Source organism: Mya arenaria, chromosome 4 (assembly GCF_026914265.1).
Source record: "Mya arenaria isolate MELC-2E11 chromosome 4, ASM2691426v1".
NCBI classification, from domain to species: Eukaryota; Metazoa; Mollusca; class Bivalvia; order Myida; family Myidae; genus Mya; species Mya arenaria.
The window spans coordinates 3,147,046-3,164,452 of NC_069125.1; the positions used below are offsets into that span (position 1 = coordinate 3,147,046).

The window sequence follows — 17,407 nt, forward strand, 5'->3', positions numbered from 1 at the left end:
GAACCAAAACTAGTTTTGCAATATGTTTTTATACCCAGAGCTCACACACTTAAAAAGATTATGGACACACTAGGTGTTATATCAAGTCGTTAGCCGATAGAAATACGTAATGAATTTTTCGATTTTTATAGCTTTTACTCTCTAAGAATGACCGTATACTGATTGACCTTTTCTAATTAAGTAAAAAAGTGTTTTTCATGTTCATTACACATGATCAAATGTGTATAATTATGAGGCACTTGTCGAATCTTTGCTTGCTGGAAAATATGCCACTCCAATCTTAATAAATTGCCATGCATCTTAATAACCCATTTTTGGTCTGATAAATTCGAGCTGTAATATAATTTATACATAATTATTTTATACTATACTATAATTGTACAATGGTTACATTTGTAACTGATTGATTGATTGGCATATTCGTTATATTAATTTCTTGCTTTTGGAACATAATACGGATGTTTATGTAGTTTGTGTAATTGAGTAAAGTGAAAAAAAAACCGTTTCATACAGATCAAATATATCAGACAAAATGTGTTTCGTTACTTTCTTATCTCACTTTTAAGTAGATATCATTCTGTCATGAAAAATACTTCTATCATGCATAATAATTACCCGTAAATATGTCCTATTAAAAGCGCCGGGAACTATGGGGCTCTTTTTAAGAACAGTTTTTCCTTATTCAGTCCATTTACTATGCTTTTCACTATTACCCAACAGATGGACCGTCGGCAAAGTGGCAATTCAGTAATCAGTATCCGCTGTTTCATTGCTGTGTGTTCATCAATAAAATTGTCTACTAAACACATGGCTTCAACATATAATACACACCTTTCGGCAAGAAAGAGGAATGGTTTTTTTTTCCTGTCATGGGTCAAAAATATTTTTCAAGACAAGGAACATGAAATTTATTTAATAATCGAGGAACAAATTGTCCAAAAGAATTGAATTTGAATTTCTTTTAAAAACAAAATGTATTCTTTTTCCTTATCTACTGGGCTAGATGGCACATAAAACCAATACAATAAGTGTCGCCTTTTGCTGCCTGACTTTTAATTATCACGTGACTATCATCGTTTGTATATGATAGTTTATAGGTTTACCGTATATGCATGACGTCAGCTGCCTGAGCAGGTGCTCTTTAATTGCACCGATGGGATGCTTTTCTGCAGATCAAATTGCATGTTTTAGAGTTTAGAGTTAAGGTAAGCATTTTTTCATGCCGCAGAACCGAAAAATAGAGCCACAAAAAGACCCACGGCCCATCTATACGAGCATGCACGTTTTTAGGACCTTTACGGGTAGTTCGTTTATGTATTAAAACAATGTTTTGACATTAGTAATTGTTGCTATTAAATTCCAGTTGTATTGATAAACTATCCCTAAAAAATAATGTGTTGCGCAAAGGACTCCAGAACTAAATTTGTATTAAAATTTATATTCCTAACTGTTTCTTCATCTATCATCTAAAATGATCAAGTAAATCATGTTCACATCCTCCACTTCTAAAAATTTACTACTTCTGTTAAATTAAAATGCCATCATATTGCTTTTTCATTTATGTACAGCATGCCGACTCGACTAAACAAAATTGTACGAAAATGTCGAAAATGTTTATGAAATGATCTTATTCATAAAATATTTTTAAAATTGTGCTTCATAACTAAACGCTTGCATATATCTTTGAGATACTTTTACAACTACTAGTATATGACAAGTCTGGTAGTTCCTTTCTGACCTTTCTGTATATATTTCTACAAGTAACTATAAAAAACATTATTACATTTGCGAATAGAATAATAGGAATGTAAAATATAATACATTAGAAATCATTAGAAAATTTGTATGACCTAATGTATGTATAGTCCTAGATGTTCCTTACCGCATGTAGCTTGCCTTGTAGCGTAGAGAATAATATTAGGGTAGTTGCATCGAACATTCACAGCCTGCTGAACGGAGCAGTTACAATTAAACGCCACTTTTTCTCACTTTTTTTCTATGCAACTCTGAGGATTATCATTAATTTTCATACATATTTGTTAGTTATACACTATATAATAGAAATAGTAACATGTATTTTTGTAGTTATTTATGTTGTTCATTTAACAGGGCTTAGCATTTGTTTAAAGAGTTTTTGATTCAGCTTAAGTATTCTTCAATCCATATTTAAATGCCTGTAAGATGTATAATAAATGTCTAAGATGTAATATAAATAAAGTACGAACTACCCTGATATTATCAAACGAATGTCCCTGCCAAGTTATGCATATTTCTAGCAAGCCTACCAATATTGGACAGGATGATGATAGCAAGGTGAAACCATGCACAGCTCTGTTGTTCTTTCATTAAGAAATTCGCATTTCTTGGCAGCTAGATTTTGTCTTGTAATTGGCATTTTAACTTTTCTCTTCTTCTTTTTTTACCTATTGCCAACCTCTATGGTACAGGAGTTTGAGGTAATGCTATTACTGTGCGTTTTGTAAACCCCACGTGATTGAACAGGATCACATGACTTAGTCATGTGACCTTGTTACTCATGTGGTTAGTCTCTGATTGTGACCACCCCAGATATTTTTTATTTACACCTTTGGTATTGAATGCTGCTTATGCTTTGTTTTTATTCAGTTGCATTTCTCATTTGATTTAAGCTGGTTGTTCTTTTTCATCTCTATAGTTTGTGGGTAGTTTTCTATACAATACCACTTGTGAATTTTATATTTTACTCTCCGTTCGCCCAATGACTTACGCATATTTGGAGATCGTAGTTTTAGCTATCAGCCAACGGTTTTTATCAGAATAATGACCATGTTTTTCTTTTTTGTAGCTGGCGAGGATTTTTTTCTTTTCTAATATGTTGCTTAAAGGGTTTTGGAGACATAACATTATAGGAGCGGCTTTTGCTTGATATTGTTTTTGATAGTTTCATTAGCAGAGTAATCAGTAAAGAATAAAACAAAATAATATATTGAAAAGAAAATGAATTTGCTTCCAATAACAAATGTTATCTTATAGGTTATTTATCCATTAGAGAAGTTTGTCAGACTCATAAATTGAAAACAGAATTGAAATGCTTGAAAGATTGGGTAAATTGTACGACTGTTCTTCACACAAGTGGTATAGTAGTTAATCACTTTACTGCCTAGTTATTTTGCTTTTGATTTATTTCAGTCATTTATAGAGCTAAATCGTATCAAGAAGTGTTTTACCTTGAAGGGCGAGATATTTATTCTTGAAGAATTCGGTAAGGACAACAGTAATTTGTTTCTTACTTTATTTGATATGTTTTCTATTTTAGATTTCGAGATTGAAACATAAAGCTACTTAATCTCCTAGTTAGAAATCGGGTATTTACATCGGTTGCCTATGCCGCACCATTTTAATCATAGTAGACGTGTCCTTTTGGTCACCAACCCAAACCGAAAGTAATGGAAACATTCGTTTAATAATAAATGTAAAATAATTTTGAGGCTCGTAAGACCTTTTTTTAAGAAGAAACTTCATAACTTAATGGGGTTTTTTTATTAATAACGGAGATTTTTCTAAGTCAGTAAAATCATTATAAAAATAATCATTACAAATGGGTTGGAGACTAATATGTGTGTTTATGTGTGTGTGTGTGTTTGTGTGTGTGTTTGTATACGTGTTTGTACTTGTTATTGCACTTCATTTTAGAGATGATATTTTTACATTACCTTGAAGTTTTACATTTTGGTAAAATATTTATTTTTTCATTAAATGTTTAATTGTTGGTATAACTCATGTGTATATTACATATCTACGTCTGTTTTATTGTATCAATATTAATAATGATGATTTTGGACCAGAATTGATAGTGTATGTGTTTTGTGAAAATATACTTTGGTATTGTCAAACAACAGCGAAATGTTGAAAATGAAACACAGATAGACATAGCATTTTTTCTTTATAATAATACCGTCTTTTCATACCTTTTCAAAATTCTTCATCTCCTTGTTGCTTTGTTCACGGGTATGCCTAGAATGTTGTGTGTATATTGTAATACAACGAGCACATACATTTTGTTGTAATTCTGTTAGCTATTATTGAAAAGCACATGTAGAATATAACTTTTTTGTGTTTTATTTTTAAAGAACAACCTTGTATTGGTAAAGTAATACAACATTAATGATTATTTGCTGGTACCACTGGCAATTGTACCATAATTCGGAACGAAAATTACATTTTGTCTGAACCCAGTGTAAGAAAACATTATTCAAAATAGTTGGGGGAAAAGGCTTGTCTGATAACATAATTTTTGGAAGAAACCTTCATATATATGTTAAGCTGTTGTTTTTTTCGATGAAAACATACAACGTGTAAAGGAGGATGCATAACTCTTGTTTTTTGTAATTGTTGATTTTTCTCCCTTTTCGCTGAAATTAAACTTGACAAGCGTTCGCTCAGTGGACCTCTTAATTTACTTTTTGTGTGAAATGGGGTTATACCAAATAACATTTTTAGCAAGATAATTGCAACGGTCTTCTTTTAATTTACCTTAAAGATAATCTGTGTAATTAAAGGAAAACATATGCATGTGAGTATTGAATGCCAACCATATGTTTCGTCGTAGTTTATATTACAATATTTACCAATTCTGTATGGACTTTCAGATGCCAAAAGTAAACAAGTAATCCAGCATCGCTTCAAATCCAGACTGGTAAGTTTGTAATTTGTGTGGTCAATTTACCCATCCCCCCTGCATCCTTGTATTGGATTATTACTGAAAAAATCCGAAGGTTGTTTCTGCACGATTTTAGTTGGGACATTTTCAGTTTAAGTTTGGAATTTTATTGAATAAATTATTGGTTTGAAAGTTTTAATTTAGAAGAAATGTTGGTTAATTTATTATTTTCCCTTTACGTGATTGAAACACAGACATATGTTGTCCAACACGGGGCTTGCATCAACTTGTTACAACATAAGAAATAACACCTATATGTTGTCTGATATTCCCCTTTAGTATCCCGACGACTCCTAAACTATTGTAACTGTATCATTTTGTTGAGTTAGCATGTTGTTTTGTATTTTGTTACATAGGCTGAAACAATACCAATGACCGTACATCGTATTATAACTGTGCAAGTAGCAAAAATTGAACAGCAAATACGACAACAGCAGGAAACACTCAGAGACGCTGGAAGTAGGTTTTTGTTTAGTTTTTGTTGTCTTTTTTATCATTTATATATATTCGCACATCAGGGATTGTATCTTGTGCAAGCAATCCCTTATATAGGCTCACACCTGGCATTTGCAAATCCTTGTCTCAGCTTTACACAGCTTAAGTTTACTAGAGTGCATGCAGTGTTTAAAGAGGTTTCGAAAAACTACTTATGTGCGTTGTTCTGTATGCAGATGCATATACAAATGATGTGGTATGTTTTAACTCTAGACTTGTTTGAATGATTACGTCAAGAACACATGTTTATACATGTTACTTTTGTCGAGCCTATTTGTATCTATGGAACGAAATGTTTCTTCGTAATGCATGCTCACATAACTCTTGGAAGGTAGGCGAGTTATTTCGCAATCTCCTGAACGTTTTGTGACTGTATTGTGCGATTATTAATTTCATTGTTATAATGTAGCAAACATCTCTCGTGTTACAATAAATTATCTTTGAATGAAAAACGAAACAGTAGGTCATTTATCTTTCAAAGTTTGATTTCCAATTTAAGTTGATTCGTTTCCAGTGTAGATCTATTCTTCAAAATAATCATTGGATTTTGAAGTTAAAGATGACTTAAATTAATAAGTACGTTTGTAATGTCCAACATTTATAATTGAAGTGTTTTGATGCATGTATGGAATGTCTTTGTTGTTTTGTACATTGTCTTTCGTTTTGTGTATGCTAGGCCTTATCAGTATTTTGCCATAAAGCAGAATATTCGTTCAACTTTTGTCTCCAGGGCTTATAATATTTTGTTTATAATAATACACTTGGTCCTTTCATTAAACGTCCTGCTAATATATTTGGTCATTTGATGAACCTGTGACTTTCTTACCTTGGTCCGTATTCACTATTTTCTTCAGAATCAAACTCAGAAAAGCAAACTTAAATATTACATTGTATCTTTATTATGTTCTATTATGTAAAGGTATGTGGAAGTAGCTGTAAAACATTATTATACAGTCAAGAATTTTTTACAATCGATTCCCTTCCCAATAAAAAATACAATTATAATGTAATTTTTGTTTAAGCGTCTGTATTCTTAAGCCCAGACTCAAGATGTTAGTGAATAAAGGCCCTGTACTCGTCAACCAAATCAGAAAATTATACTAAAATTTAAAGATGCACTCTTACTCCCTTATTTATAACATTTACCACAATTAATAATATCGTTTTAATATACCAAAAAGGATGAATAAATGTACAAAACAATGGTTATTATGAAGGATACCGAGTTCAATTTAATAGAAATGAGCATAAAACATGGTTTTTCTACCTTATGAGAGTATAGTAGACCACAGTAAATCTTTTAGCATTCACCAATCATTTAAAATTATTATGCGTTATGCTATTAGATACACGGTTACAATCTTGTTATTAGTAATTAATATTTTCCGGAAATGCATTATTAAGTAGGTATTTAAAGGTTTATCAGTCAAGATTGATGTTTGATATACATGTGTATGTATTAATTTTAAATTAGAGTGTCACTTTAACAGTTTGATTACATTGTTTATCTTAGGCCCAATAGCATTGGTAAGCGAAACATGTTGAATAATTCGGCATTTTTGTTCAAAATTTTGCAGGCTGATCAGATATGCTATGCTGTGCTATGTGTGTTTTCGTACGTCGCAGCAGGGAATGAACTACGAGAGCATCAACGCAAACAAACTTGACCAGAACAGAGTTGCACATAGTGTGGGGTTGTTCAAAACAGAATTATCTGATAGTTATATATGTATGAGATAGTGCGGTTCTGAACTGACCCACATTACTTTCTTTTTGATTGTTTTGTTTCTGAAAATTTGTGAAGGCTGTCCACTTATGATAATTTAAAAGCATTTAATGATATATATTTTATTAAGAATATATTACAAATTTGAACACAGTTCTAACATTTATTTAAATATTGCGACTTTACAATTGTGATATAATAAATGACTGACTCAAAATATGATTACTATTTTAGTAGCGACTCCTTTTTAATTGCTTTGTAAAACTACCGTATTTTAATCATTTGAGAAACGTTGCTAAATCAATACGAAGATAAAAATCGACACAGTTTTGTTACAACATTAACATTTCCATGGTAACTACGATTTGTTGATTGCTTAAATTGTGGACAGCCTAAAGTATTATTTCAAATGGTGCTTTACTTATATTTAACCTCTTTGTACATGTGTACATATGTTTATGGATTGTTTTTCAAAGACGAAAATAGTATATTTATATTTAAATTATATATTTTCTCACTAAGCTTTGTGTAATATCCTCACAAACATTAAATAATATATATGTTTACATTTGTTAAGTTGCTTCTTTCAGAGATATATTTTTGCTCACTCGTTGCTATTTCTAGTCTTTCATATTCTTTCTGTACATTGAATATGCATAACAAGAATTGGAATTAATTAGGGAAAAGGGATATAACGTATTTATTCCTATTTATTCATCTAGTAGATCATATTAAAGATTCATGGTCTGTTTAATAGTTATAATTTGACCAATGAAAAGGCAGAATTTCTCAAGTTTTCGAATACATTTATGTCATTGAATCAGCAGTCGTTCGTTTGTTTGTTTATTTTTTGATCAGGTGAAGTGGTAGATACTGGCTGGCCCAGTAAATGGGTAGTTGACAGAATGTATGTAGACCACAAGTAAAACATTAAAATTGTCAGTATGTACTAACAAAAAGTATTTTATTAAATGCTAATAGTCATCCATTATTTAAAAGTCGGAGTATATTTTTCAACTGCTAAATCATTTGGTCATAATTCAGTAACAAGGTTTTCGAAATGTAATAGAATTGTATCAAAGAAGACTGCATTAATGTTGATGTCTTCTAATAGTGTTTAATAGTTGTACATATGTATGGTGGCTCTTTTCCTTGAATTGCTTAAGTGTGATGAAATAAAATATAAATCGTTAACAGAAATTAAACTTACAGTTTCCATCGGAAAGTTTAACAGTTTTAAGGGTATGATTGATATGATGGTACATATACATAAAATGTATGATGAGATATAGTCAATGTTCTTGTTTTTCTTTTACAGTAGAAGCTCTTTTGTTTTTATTTAAAAGGTTGTGTTTTGTGCAACTCTGTATCTGGTCAGTATTCACTGCGGGAATGGACGGTACTCTCAACAAACCGCAACCAAGAGGAGTTAACCATAAGTCTCAAGTCATTTCCGAACTTAAGTTGATATCCCGAAATAATTTTAGTCGAATTAAAAGAAATGTATGCATAGTTTAAACAGAAAATATAATAGTTTTAATTAAGTTAATGAATATATGAAGTATTTCGGAAGTTGTTCTTTCATATGACCAGTGGGATGCTAAAGATAGGAAAAAGCATTACGTTAGGAAATGACCTAAGATCTTTATGAATGCAGGACCAGACATTCAGTGTCTTTTTATTTAGTGTTTAATGTTAAGGACACATTTCATTATCCCAATCTGGACTTTGATAAAGGTGACCCAGAAAGGGATATTTTTATAAGACCCAACGCCAACATGAGAACAACAGATTCAACAGTTCATTGCTTACTTCGGAGGTTGTGAAAAGGTTGATGCAGTTCGATGAGTGATCGGGACATTGCAAACGCATTCGATCATGTGTTTGTTCAATTGTGACGTATTCGCTGAACCATGCCAAATAGATATAAAGTTATGTTGTCGAGGAAGTTTTCGGTAGTGTAGGATAAAACATGTATCTTTTTTAAACATGACCATTATATACTTTTCAGCCAGATGGATTTGAGCTCAAAATTGTTGTATAATATTTGTTTTAAAAACGTTGTATCCATGATAGTTAAACACTGATATATAATCGCCCCTTAAGGAACTGTATTTTTCTTTTGCACTTGTGTAGTAATAATATGCGTAATTTATCAACATTTCGTATTATATCATAGATTTTGTTTTTGACATTTGAACATTTAACATTATTAATTAACATTTTTCTGTAACGCTCTGAGAATTTGATAAGAAAACACTGTCTGTTTGTGTTTTAAATATGAACTCATTGTGTGTACAACTATGCTTTTTAAAGTACACTAAAAATACATGTTAAGCTTTAAACGGCACTTTAGTTAGGAATCTCGTAACTCAGACAATCAAATTAATCTAAAAATAACACCTACCACTTTCAAGCAATTGGAATAAAAATACATGTATATAAATAATCATCGACAGTTCACTCTACGATATTGAATATCGTGGGACATTACGCAAGGAAAATATCGTAATCATTAATAATTAATGAGGCAGCTTCATTCGGACGAATGGGGACCACTTCGGAATTTAATCAAATGAAATTACGTCATCTGTTCTTTTCTTTACTTAGTAACAAAACCCTTGTATGACGTCATTATTAGTTTGCAACAAGCAATTTCATCGGAAGAAGAGTTTTCTTCCCTATCTCATAAATATTAATAAAAATGAGAATTTGTCAGTCAATTCCGACGAAACTAACACAGTGTAGACGTTATAAAGTACTTAAGTTACCAACGAAAATAAATATTAAGTTGGAAATGACCGTTCGGATCAAAATATATTTATTAAAGTTACAATATGGTAATGTAACAATATGTAGTGTTATAAACATTAATGCTATTACATTATAATTCTTTTTTTGGGGATGATATTAGTTAGAAAGAAGTTTGAGAGTTTCACATTTCAAAGAAGCACAAATTGCAAACTTTACAACCTTAGACTTGGAAATAACTATATACAAAATACTATATATGTAATGAACATGCAATGTGTTTCGTGTATGATATTTGTTGTTCAGTTTACTAGTAATATTAGATCATTTGTACGCAAACATGTTTATGTCACTTATCTATTCATTTCAATGGATCGTCACGTTTGTTTATTTTGAAGTAGATGAAATCAGTGGTTAATAATACCTTATTTGTAGAAATCCGCATGGGTTTATTATTATAGCCTTGTGCAATATTGTTAACATTGTTCATTTGAAATAAATCGTTACAATGTCATTGTGTTATGGGTTTTTAGCTCTACTGGCCAAAGGCCAGAAGAGCTTATGCGATGGTAATGTGTACGTAGTATGCATCCGTGCGTTCGTGTGTCTGTAAACAAATGCTTGTGAACACGGTACAGTCTTCAGTTTTGATTGTATCTCGATGAAACTTGTACAGTATCTAGATATTCATTAGAGCTGGGTTCCTTTCGAAAACCAGCCAGATCCGCCAATGCATGCATAGATTATGGCCCTTGATAGTATAAAAATGCTATTGTGTAAACAATTGGTTGTGAACACGATACAGTCTTCAGTTTTGATTGTATCTCAATGAAACTTGTACAGTACCTAGATATCCATTAGAGCTCGGTTCCTTTCGAAGACCAGCCAGATCCGCCCATGAATGCCTAGATTATGGGCCATGGAAGTTTTAAAGAAATGCTTTCTATTTTTAGCCTGGTCTGCATGAGCGAATTCAATTTTTAGCCAAGTTTACATGTACATTCAAGTCTAGAGTTAAGGGAGACAATTTTCAAGTCTAGGATATTGAGAGACAATTTGCTTTTTGTTTCTGCAGTTGATTTTGTGAATTACTCTGCCTTGTTCTTGTTGAAAGCCCAAAGGCCATTTTTTAGCTTTAAGTTCTGTAGTTTGTGCATTCATCTTAACAAAATTGGTTGTGAATGTTTAAGTTATGCACCTGCTATCATTACTGGTCACACCCAGGGTTCACAAGTTTGGTAAATATAAATCTGGAAAGGTTTGAAAAAAAATTTGTGTGTTCGTGCATCCATCTCAGCACAATTGATTGTGAATGTTTGTTCAAATTGATCAATGTTGTCCTTAAATGCCCTTGACTTTGACCTTTTGACCAACTTTTTTTTAACTTTTAAAACTACAGAAATTTTTACTATGAGTACAGTTTTGAAAGCGTTTTTTTGTCAGATGAGTTTTACTTGGCACATATATTAAAATAGTTCATGCAACTAATCTGCTTACAATACTTTCTGGGCTCAGATGTTGAACGTGCTACGTTTTCAGGTAACCCAAACACAAAACATAAACTATATGTCTGTTGCCTTTTGCCCATACATACATGCTCTGGATTGATATGACCACAAAAGCCATGCCAGTAGAGCATAGGCCCTTTTGGGCCTCTTGTAATTATCATTTTATCGTACATAATGTAAGACAGGAATTCATTTTACAATGAAACCATGAATCCGATTAGACAAAAATAACAATGATTAAATGGTTTTATGGAAACGTTCTTGGTTCTCCAAGTCGCATTTTAGAAAACCCAGAAAGTCAAAGCAAGATCGAGATAAATGTCAACCTAGTTACATTTTATTATGCCCCCTTTTGAAAAAAGTGGGGTATATTGTTTTGCACATGTCGGTCGGTCTGTCTGTCTGTCTGTCTGTCTGTCGGTCGGTCGGAATACCAAATGGTTTCCGATCAATAACTTGAGAACGCTTTGACCGAGGGACCTCATACTTGGTATGTGTATTGGTCATCACCAGCAGATGAACCCTATTGATTTTGAGGTCAGTGGGTCAAAGGTCAAGGTCAGTGTGACCTTTACATGAAAAACGGTTTCCGATCAATAACTTGAGAACGCTTTGACCCAGGAACCTCATACTTGGTATGTGTATTGGTCATCACCAGCAGATGAACCCTATTGATTTTGAGGTCAGTGGGTCAAAGGTCAAGGTCAGTGTGACCTTTACATGAAAAACGGTTTCCGATCAATAACTTGAGAACGCTTTGACCCAGGAACCTCATACTTGGTAGGTGTATTGGTCATGACCAGCAGATGAACCCTATTGATTTTGAGGTCAGTGGGTCAAAGGTCAAGGTCAGTGTGACCTTAACATGAAAAACGGTTTCCGATCAATAACTTGAGAACGCTTTGACCCAGGGACCTCATACTAGGTAGGCTTATTGGTCATGACCAGCAGATGAACCCTATTGATTTTGAGGTCAGTGGGTCAAAGGTCAAGGTCAGTGTGACTGTAAGCTGAAAAAAGGTTTTCTGATTGTCCATATTTTATTTTCTTATATAGTAGACAGTAGAAATTTATATGTCACTAAATGCATGAGTTGAAGTATCAGTTTTCAGTGAACATCTAGTTTAATTATGCCCCCCTTCGAAGCAGAGGGGTTATATAATTGCTTTGCACATGTCGGTCGGTCTGTTGGAAGACCAAAGCTTGTCCGAGTGATAACTCAACAATTCCCGGACCTATGGTCATCAAACTTGACATGAAGATTAGGTATGACCAGTAGATGACCTGCCTCATATGCATCCAATGACAAATCAGCTGTCATTTCAGTCCATGCATATTTCATTCAATTGTCCAAATATTTCTGGCAACTTGGCGCTCAGGGGGCATAATGTTTGACAAACATCTCTTGTTTACCAATAAATCGACGTATAGAATAACCTTCAATTTATGTATTCACGTTATGTTAAATGCCGATGCAAGAGTGCGCTTTCAAATTCCCTTTTCAACCGTTCTTGGCCATTTGTTTTACCCTATGTGCACATAAATGAAATGTAACTGTATTTCGCGGAACTGAACAAGGGTACGGTTACTAAACGGGAAATGTTTGTTTAGGTGAACCATTCTATAAGACCGTAGTTTGTTCTTGCTTGACGCCTTTGTTAATTAATGACATGTACCATTTAATTTTAAATAAAAACGTTCCATCAATTATGATTATCTTAAGATTTTTTCTTCTTTTTGTACTGTTCGGTTCCACGAAACACAGTTACCTGTGTGGATTACTTATTTAGCGGAACGGTACAAAGTTGATGCTGCAATAGCATGCCAAGATTTAAGTATTTTAAATGTATATGCAATTAACTCACATGGAAAACAAGCGTTTTCATACTTGCTTTACATATATGTATTTAAAACAAAACTCTTATTTAGGTTCTTTTGTTTTGAATAATCGAATACATTTTGTTGTATGTTTCGTTCCGCAAACTACATTTATCTGGTTTGGTATATGTATTTTGCGAAACGGAATGGAACTAAATAAAACAAAAAACGTAAAATGCAAACAATGAGAGATCTCAGAATGTATTTTATGCGTGTCAATCTACTCACAGTTATCCGGTATTTGAATGTAGTTTTGCCAGTCGAGCTATCTGATTCGAGCGATCAACTTAGGTTGTAAGTAATCAAACGACGAGCGTTGCGAAATAGCGATGCAAGACGATACTTGACGTCTTCTTACTGAATAGCCTATGAAAAGTTGATAGTATGTTATGAGATAAATAATCAATTAAGGTGGTTAGTCATCAAATGATGATCGTTGCGAATTAGCGATGTAAAACGATGCTTGCCGTTTTCTTACTGAATGGCCTGTAAATGTCTAATTTGGTGTTATGAAATATATAGAAAACAATAGATGTAGGCCTGCTAATACGAGCATGATGAATTAATTTTGCGGTGTTCGACGCATACTCACAGAAATGTTTAAGCATGCTAATTTTTTTTAAAGATAATCGATACATTGCCGGTTAAAAGCCTAATGATTCGGTTCATATGGGCATTTCTCTTAATAGCATGTTCATACGGTGTGGTACATGAAAATGTATTATTTCATAAGATGGGGCGTTTTTCAATGTCTCGTTCAAGGTGGCTAATATCCTTCGTGATAGACTTGAGTACTTATGAAATGTTCCTAGAGAAATTGAACAAACGATATTAACGAAACGCAAGTTCTGACAAATAGGATATTAACTAATCCAAGACTCCCGACGATTAATAAAAATGAAGCTTTCTCTTATAACAACATATTCGGTGGTTTTCAGGGGGAACTGTCTGTAATTTAGTCAATGCATGAAAACATTCGCGACAGTTTTAATGACTAAAAAATGTTCAGAACAATTGACAATTCAAGCAAATCGCCTAGAATGAAACGAAAGATATTTGGATTTATTGGCGATTTAATGAACGAATTGTTCGGAGTAGTTACCGAAAGCGATATATCGAGTATTCAAAAAAATGTATGAACACTAGCTACAGATCAGAAAACACTTGCTCATGTAGTAGAATAATATATTTCCATTTTGAATGCATTTCGGTTGGAAATCCGGGGGAATCGTAAACAATATAACGATTTAATTAATACTCTGTAGGCACTGTGGAAGATACGCTTGTAAACATATCCGATGAATTACGACAGAAAATTATTAAACGTAGGAACGTTTCTCACGTCATTGGAGCGAGTCAATTTAATTATAGAAGAAATAAAGAGCGCACTCGCACGATCGATGTATTTCTTTAATCATTTCCAATCCGAGCCGTATCCATGCAAAGATAATCTCCTAGCACTATTCCCGCGCCAACATTGCGATCGATGCTTTTGTGGCCAATACAAATTACCCAAAACGGTTAGACTCCCAAGAGATCCAAATCGGTACTTATTCGAATATTATAGATTTCTGAGGTGCGTGACCATTTTTGATGGTAATCGTATAATCATCTCAATTAATGTACCTTTAGTAGAATATTCACAACAATTTGATATATTTCACGCTTAATTGTTACCCGTACCGCTTGTGGGTAGAACTAATATCGAACATAAAGGGAAGGAACTTTTCGCTTATTATAAACTAGAATCCGATTACGTAGCTGTTAATGGGGAAATACCACACTACAAAATGCTCAAAGAAAGTCAGGTAACGGAGTGCTTAGATTCAGGTCTAAAGATATGCAATATTAAGAGTCCGATACGGAATTCGAGCATGGGCCGTAATTGTCTAATGGGAAATTTCATTCAAGACCGAAAAAGTGTTGCTAATAACTGCGATGCTAGGATACATCAAACTCACCTACCAACTGCTTTCTAATCTGTCAAACGATCTTCATTTAATAATTATCGGTCAACGAACCGTCTTTCGTGTGTCATGCAAGGGCAGGGACGATGGTGGCAGAAATATTGTTGATCCGCCTTTTGTTTTCCTAAAACTGCCTCAAATATGTCAGGTTAGCAAATTTTAGCTTTTTCACCTTTATGGGTTACGACGAAAAAAAATATTACCAACGATCGCGTGTGGGATGAGGTGAATAAAGTCGTCCCATTTGGTAATCAAACCGTCAAGATGCCAGAGAAATGAGCAACTCTAGATTTTATCCATTAAAAACGCTTGTGACGGGCTTGCACAATGAACATTTTGGCCAACTTGAAACTATGATGAATAATCACTCTCTATTAGGGGGTATGTAATTATAATTTTAGGTATGACACTCCTGTTGCTATTTGTAGTATGCTTGATAAAAAAGGCAATATGAACTTTTCAAAATTCCATGTCTTGCTAACAAGAAGCACCGAGCTAGGAAATGTATTAAAGTGACGGAGGCTGACGTTCCTTCAGATACCACTGAGACACCGCTGGTACCGAGGGTCGACACTGCTGAACCGAAATCTGATACGTCAGGGCTAGCGACAGTCATCAGAAAAAAAAGTTTGCCGTGCTGGAAAACCAAGTGTATCTATGCGCATTGACACTTATTGAGCCAGACCATTTACGCTCAACAGGCGAAAATGCAATCATCGTCATAACATAAACATTGCTTATTGGGTAAATGGGACATTATTGTAACACCCACAAGGATAACTTCCAAAATATACCGCTAAATACTTGGACTGGTGGCATAAGCCAATATTGACCAGAGGACCACCGCCAACACCAGTGGTCATGTCAGACTTCGACGCGGAGTTCGCCATAGGGGGACCACTTCCGAAACAAATGGTAGGAAAAAAGTATAAGGATAAAAAACGTCATGATGAAAGTCGATGAAAAACTTAAATAAACATTGTTAATATTTTTAGTGAGCATCAGGGCCTAACGTAGAATTACAAGCAGTATTATAGAATTATAAAAACAATATCGATTTTCCAGAATCTAGAATGGAAAAGCAACAGTACATCGACGAGCTTTGCCGTTTGGACGGTATTGATAACGCCTGCCTGATCCTGCAAAAGCTGCTGCTTTCACGATGAGCCAGGAAGCGATTGTGGCTCTAACCAGCCACTACTCGACGCAGGCCCAATGGTCTATCAACATCATTCAGACAAATATGGACCATGGTTATAGCGAAATGAGGGACGAGGAAGCTAGCGAACCGAACGTTGGTAACGATGAGACGACGAACGACGCCGACGACAGCGAACCGGTAGACGGAGAGGGTATTGATGATGACGAGATCATCCTTGTGACATAACAATTATTTAACGTTTTAATTTGGGGATGAAAGAACTTATTATGCGGTGTTTTTGTGTACTGTGAATTGGTTTGCTGTGTATTCTTTTATGATTTGTGTATATATTATGACTTTCGTGCATGTTTAATTTTGTATAATCACATATGTATCCCATTCTGTATTCACTATTTTTATTTTGGAAAGGGAGAAATGTAACACAATGGCCCCCGGCAATATTAATTCATCGCTTTTAAGGTCATCATTCCTTTCTACTAAGTGGTCAAAATGCCATAGCGTTTATTTTCATTTGAGCTTCATAACCGTTACCGGCAGGTGTCGATTAGATATTCTGAGATTAGATGGAACAGTCAATCACTTTAGCATATGCTAAGAATGGCCCTAAGACATGAATAATAATTATCAAAGGACCCGCCATTTGCTAAACTGATACGTTACTTGGTACCATCAAAGATCAATCGGCTACGGCTAAGGTCAACCGCTAATGGCTATTTTTAGTACTGTCCAGAAATAAGTTTAATTACCTTGTTTACTAAAATCCTTTGGTCTAGTTAATTTTGACGTCACTGAAACTATTGATTTACAAGCTCCTTTTTGTGGCGATAGCCAGTAAAATACTTAGGTTATTGCCACGTGAGATTAAAGTGACACACTTTTTCAAAATTGATACATACACATGTATAACAAACATCAATTTTGACTGATAAACCTTAAAGTACTTACTAAAAATGCATTTATGGAATCTTTTAATTACTGATTTTACAAGATTTTAACCGTGTATTAAATAGCAGGAGGCGCAAAAATATTAAATGATTGGTGAATGCTTAAAGATTTACTATGGTCTACTATAGTCTCATAGACTAGTAGAAATACCGTGTTTTATGCTCATTTCTTTCGAATTAATTTCGGTATCCTTCATAAGAACTATTGTTTTCGACATTTATGCATTATTTTTGTAATATTAAAACATTATTATTAATTGTGGTAAATCTTGTTTGG

The 17,407-nt window shown here is 33.7% G+C and overlaps 1 protein-coding gene across 3 annotated transcripts in view; it reads left to right on the forward strand.

The window, feature by feature from the left end:
- The window catches only part of LOC128230363 (MAP kinase-activating death domain protein-like), an 87,096-nt gene extending 76,913 nt beyond the window's left edge, over positions 1-10,183 (forward strand). For 2 of the 3 annotated variants that reach the window (XM_052942567.1, XM_052942569.1), the window contains 4 exons: positions 3,169-3,241; positions 4,629-4,675; positions 5,056-5,158; positions 6,772-10,183. In XM_052942567.1, coding sequence (XP_052798527.1) covers positions 3,169-3,241; positions 4,629-4,675; positions 5,056-5,158; positions 6,772-6,776 — 228 coding nt within the window. In that variant the 3' untranslated portion in view covers positions 6,777-10,183. The remainder of the gene's footprint in view (positions 1-3,168; positions 3,242-4,628; positions 4,676-5,055; positions 5,159-6,771) is intronic. The other variant, XM_052942568.1, reaches the window with a different exon arrangement.
- Positions 10,184-17,407: the final 7,224 nt, after the last annotated feature.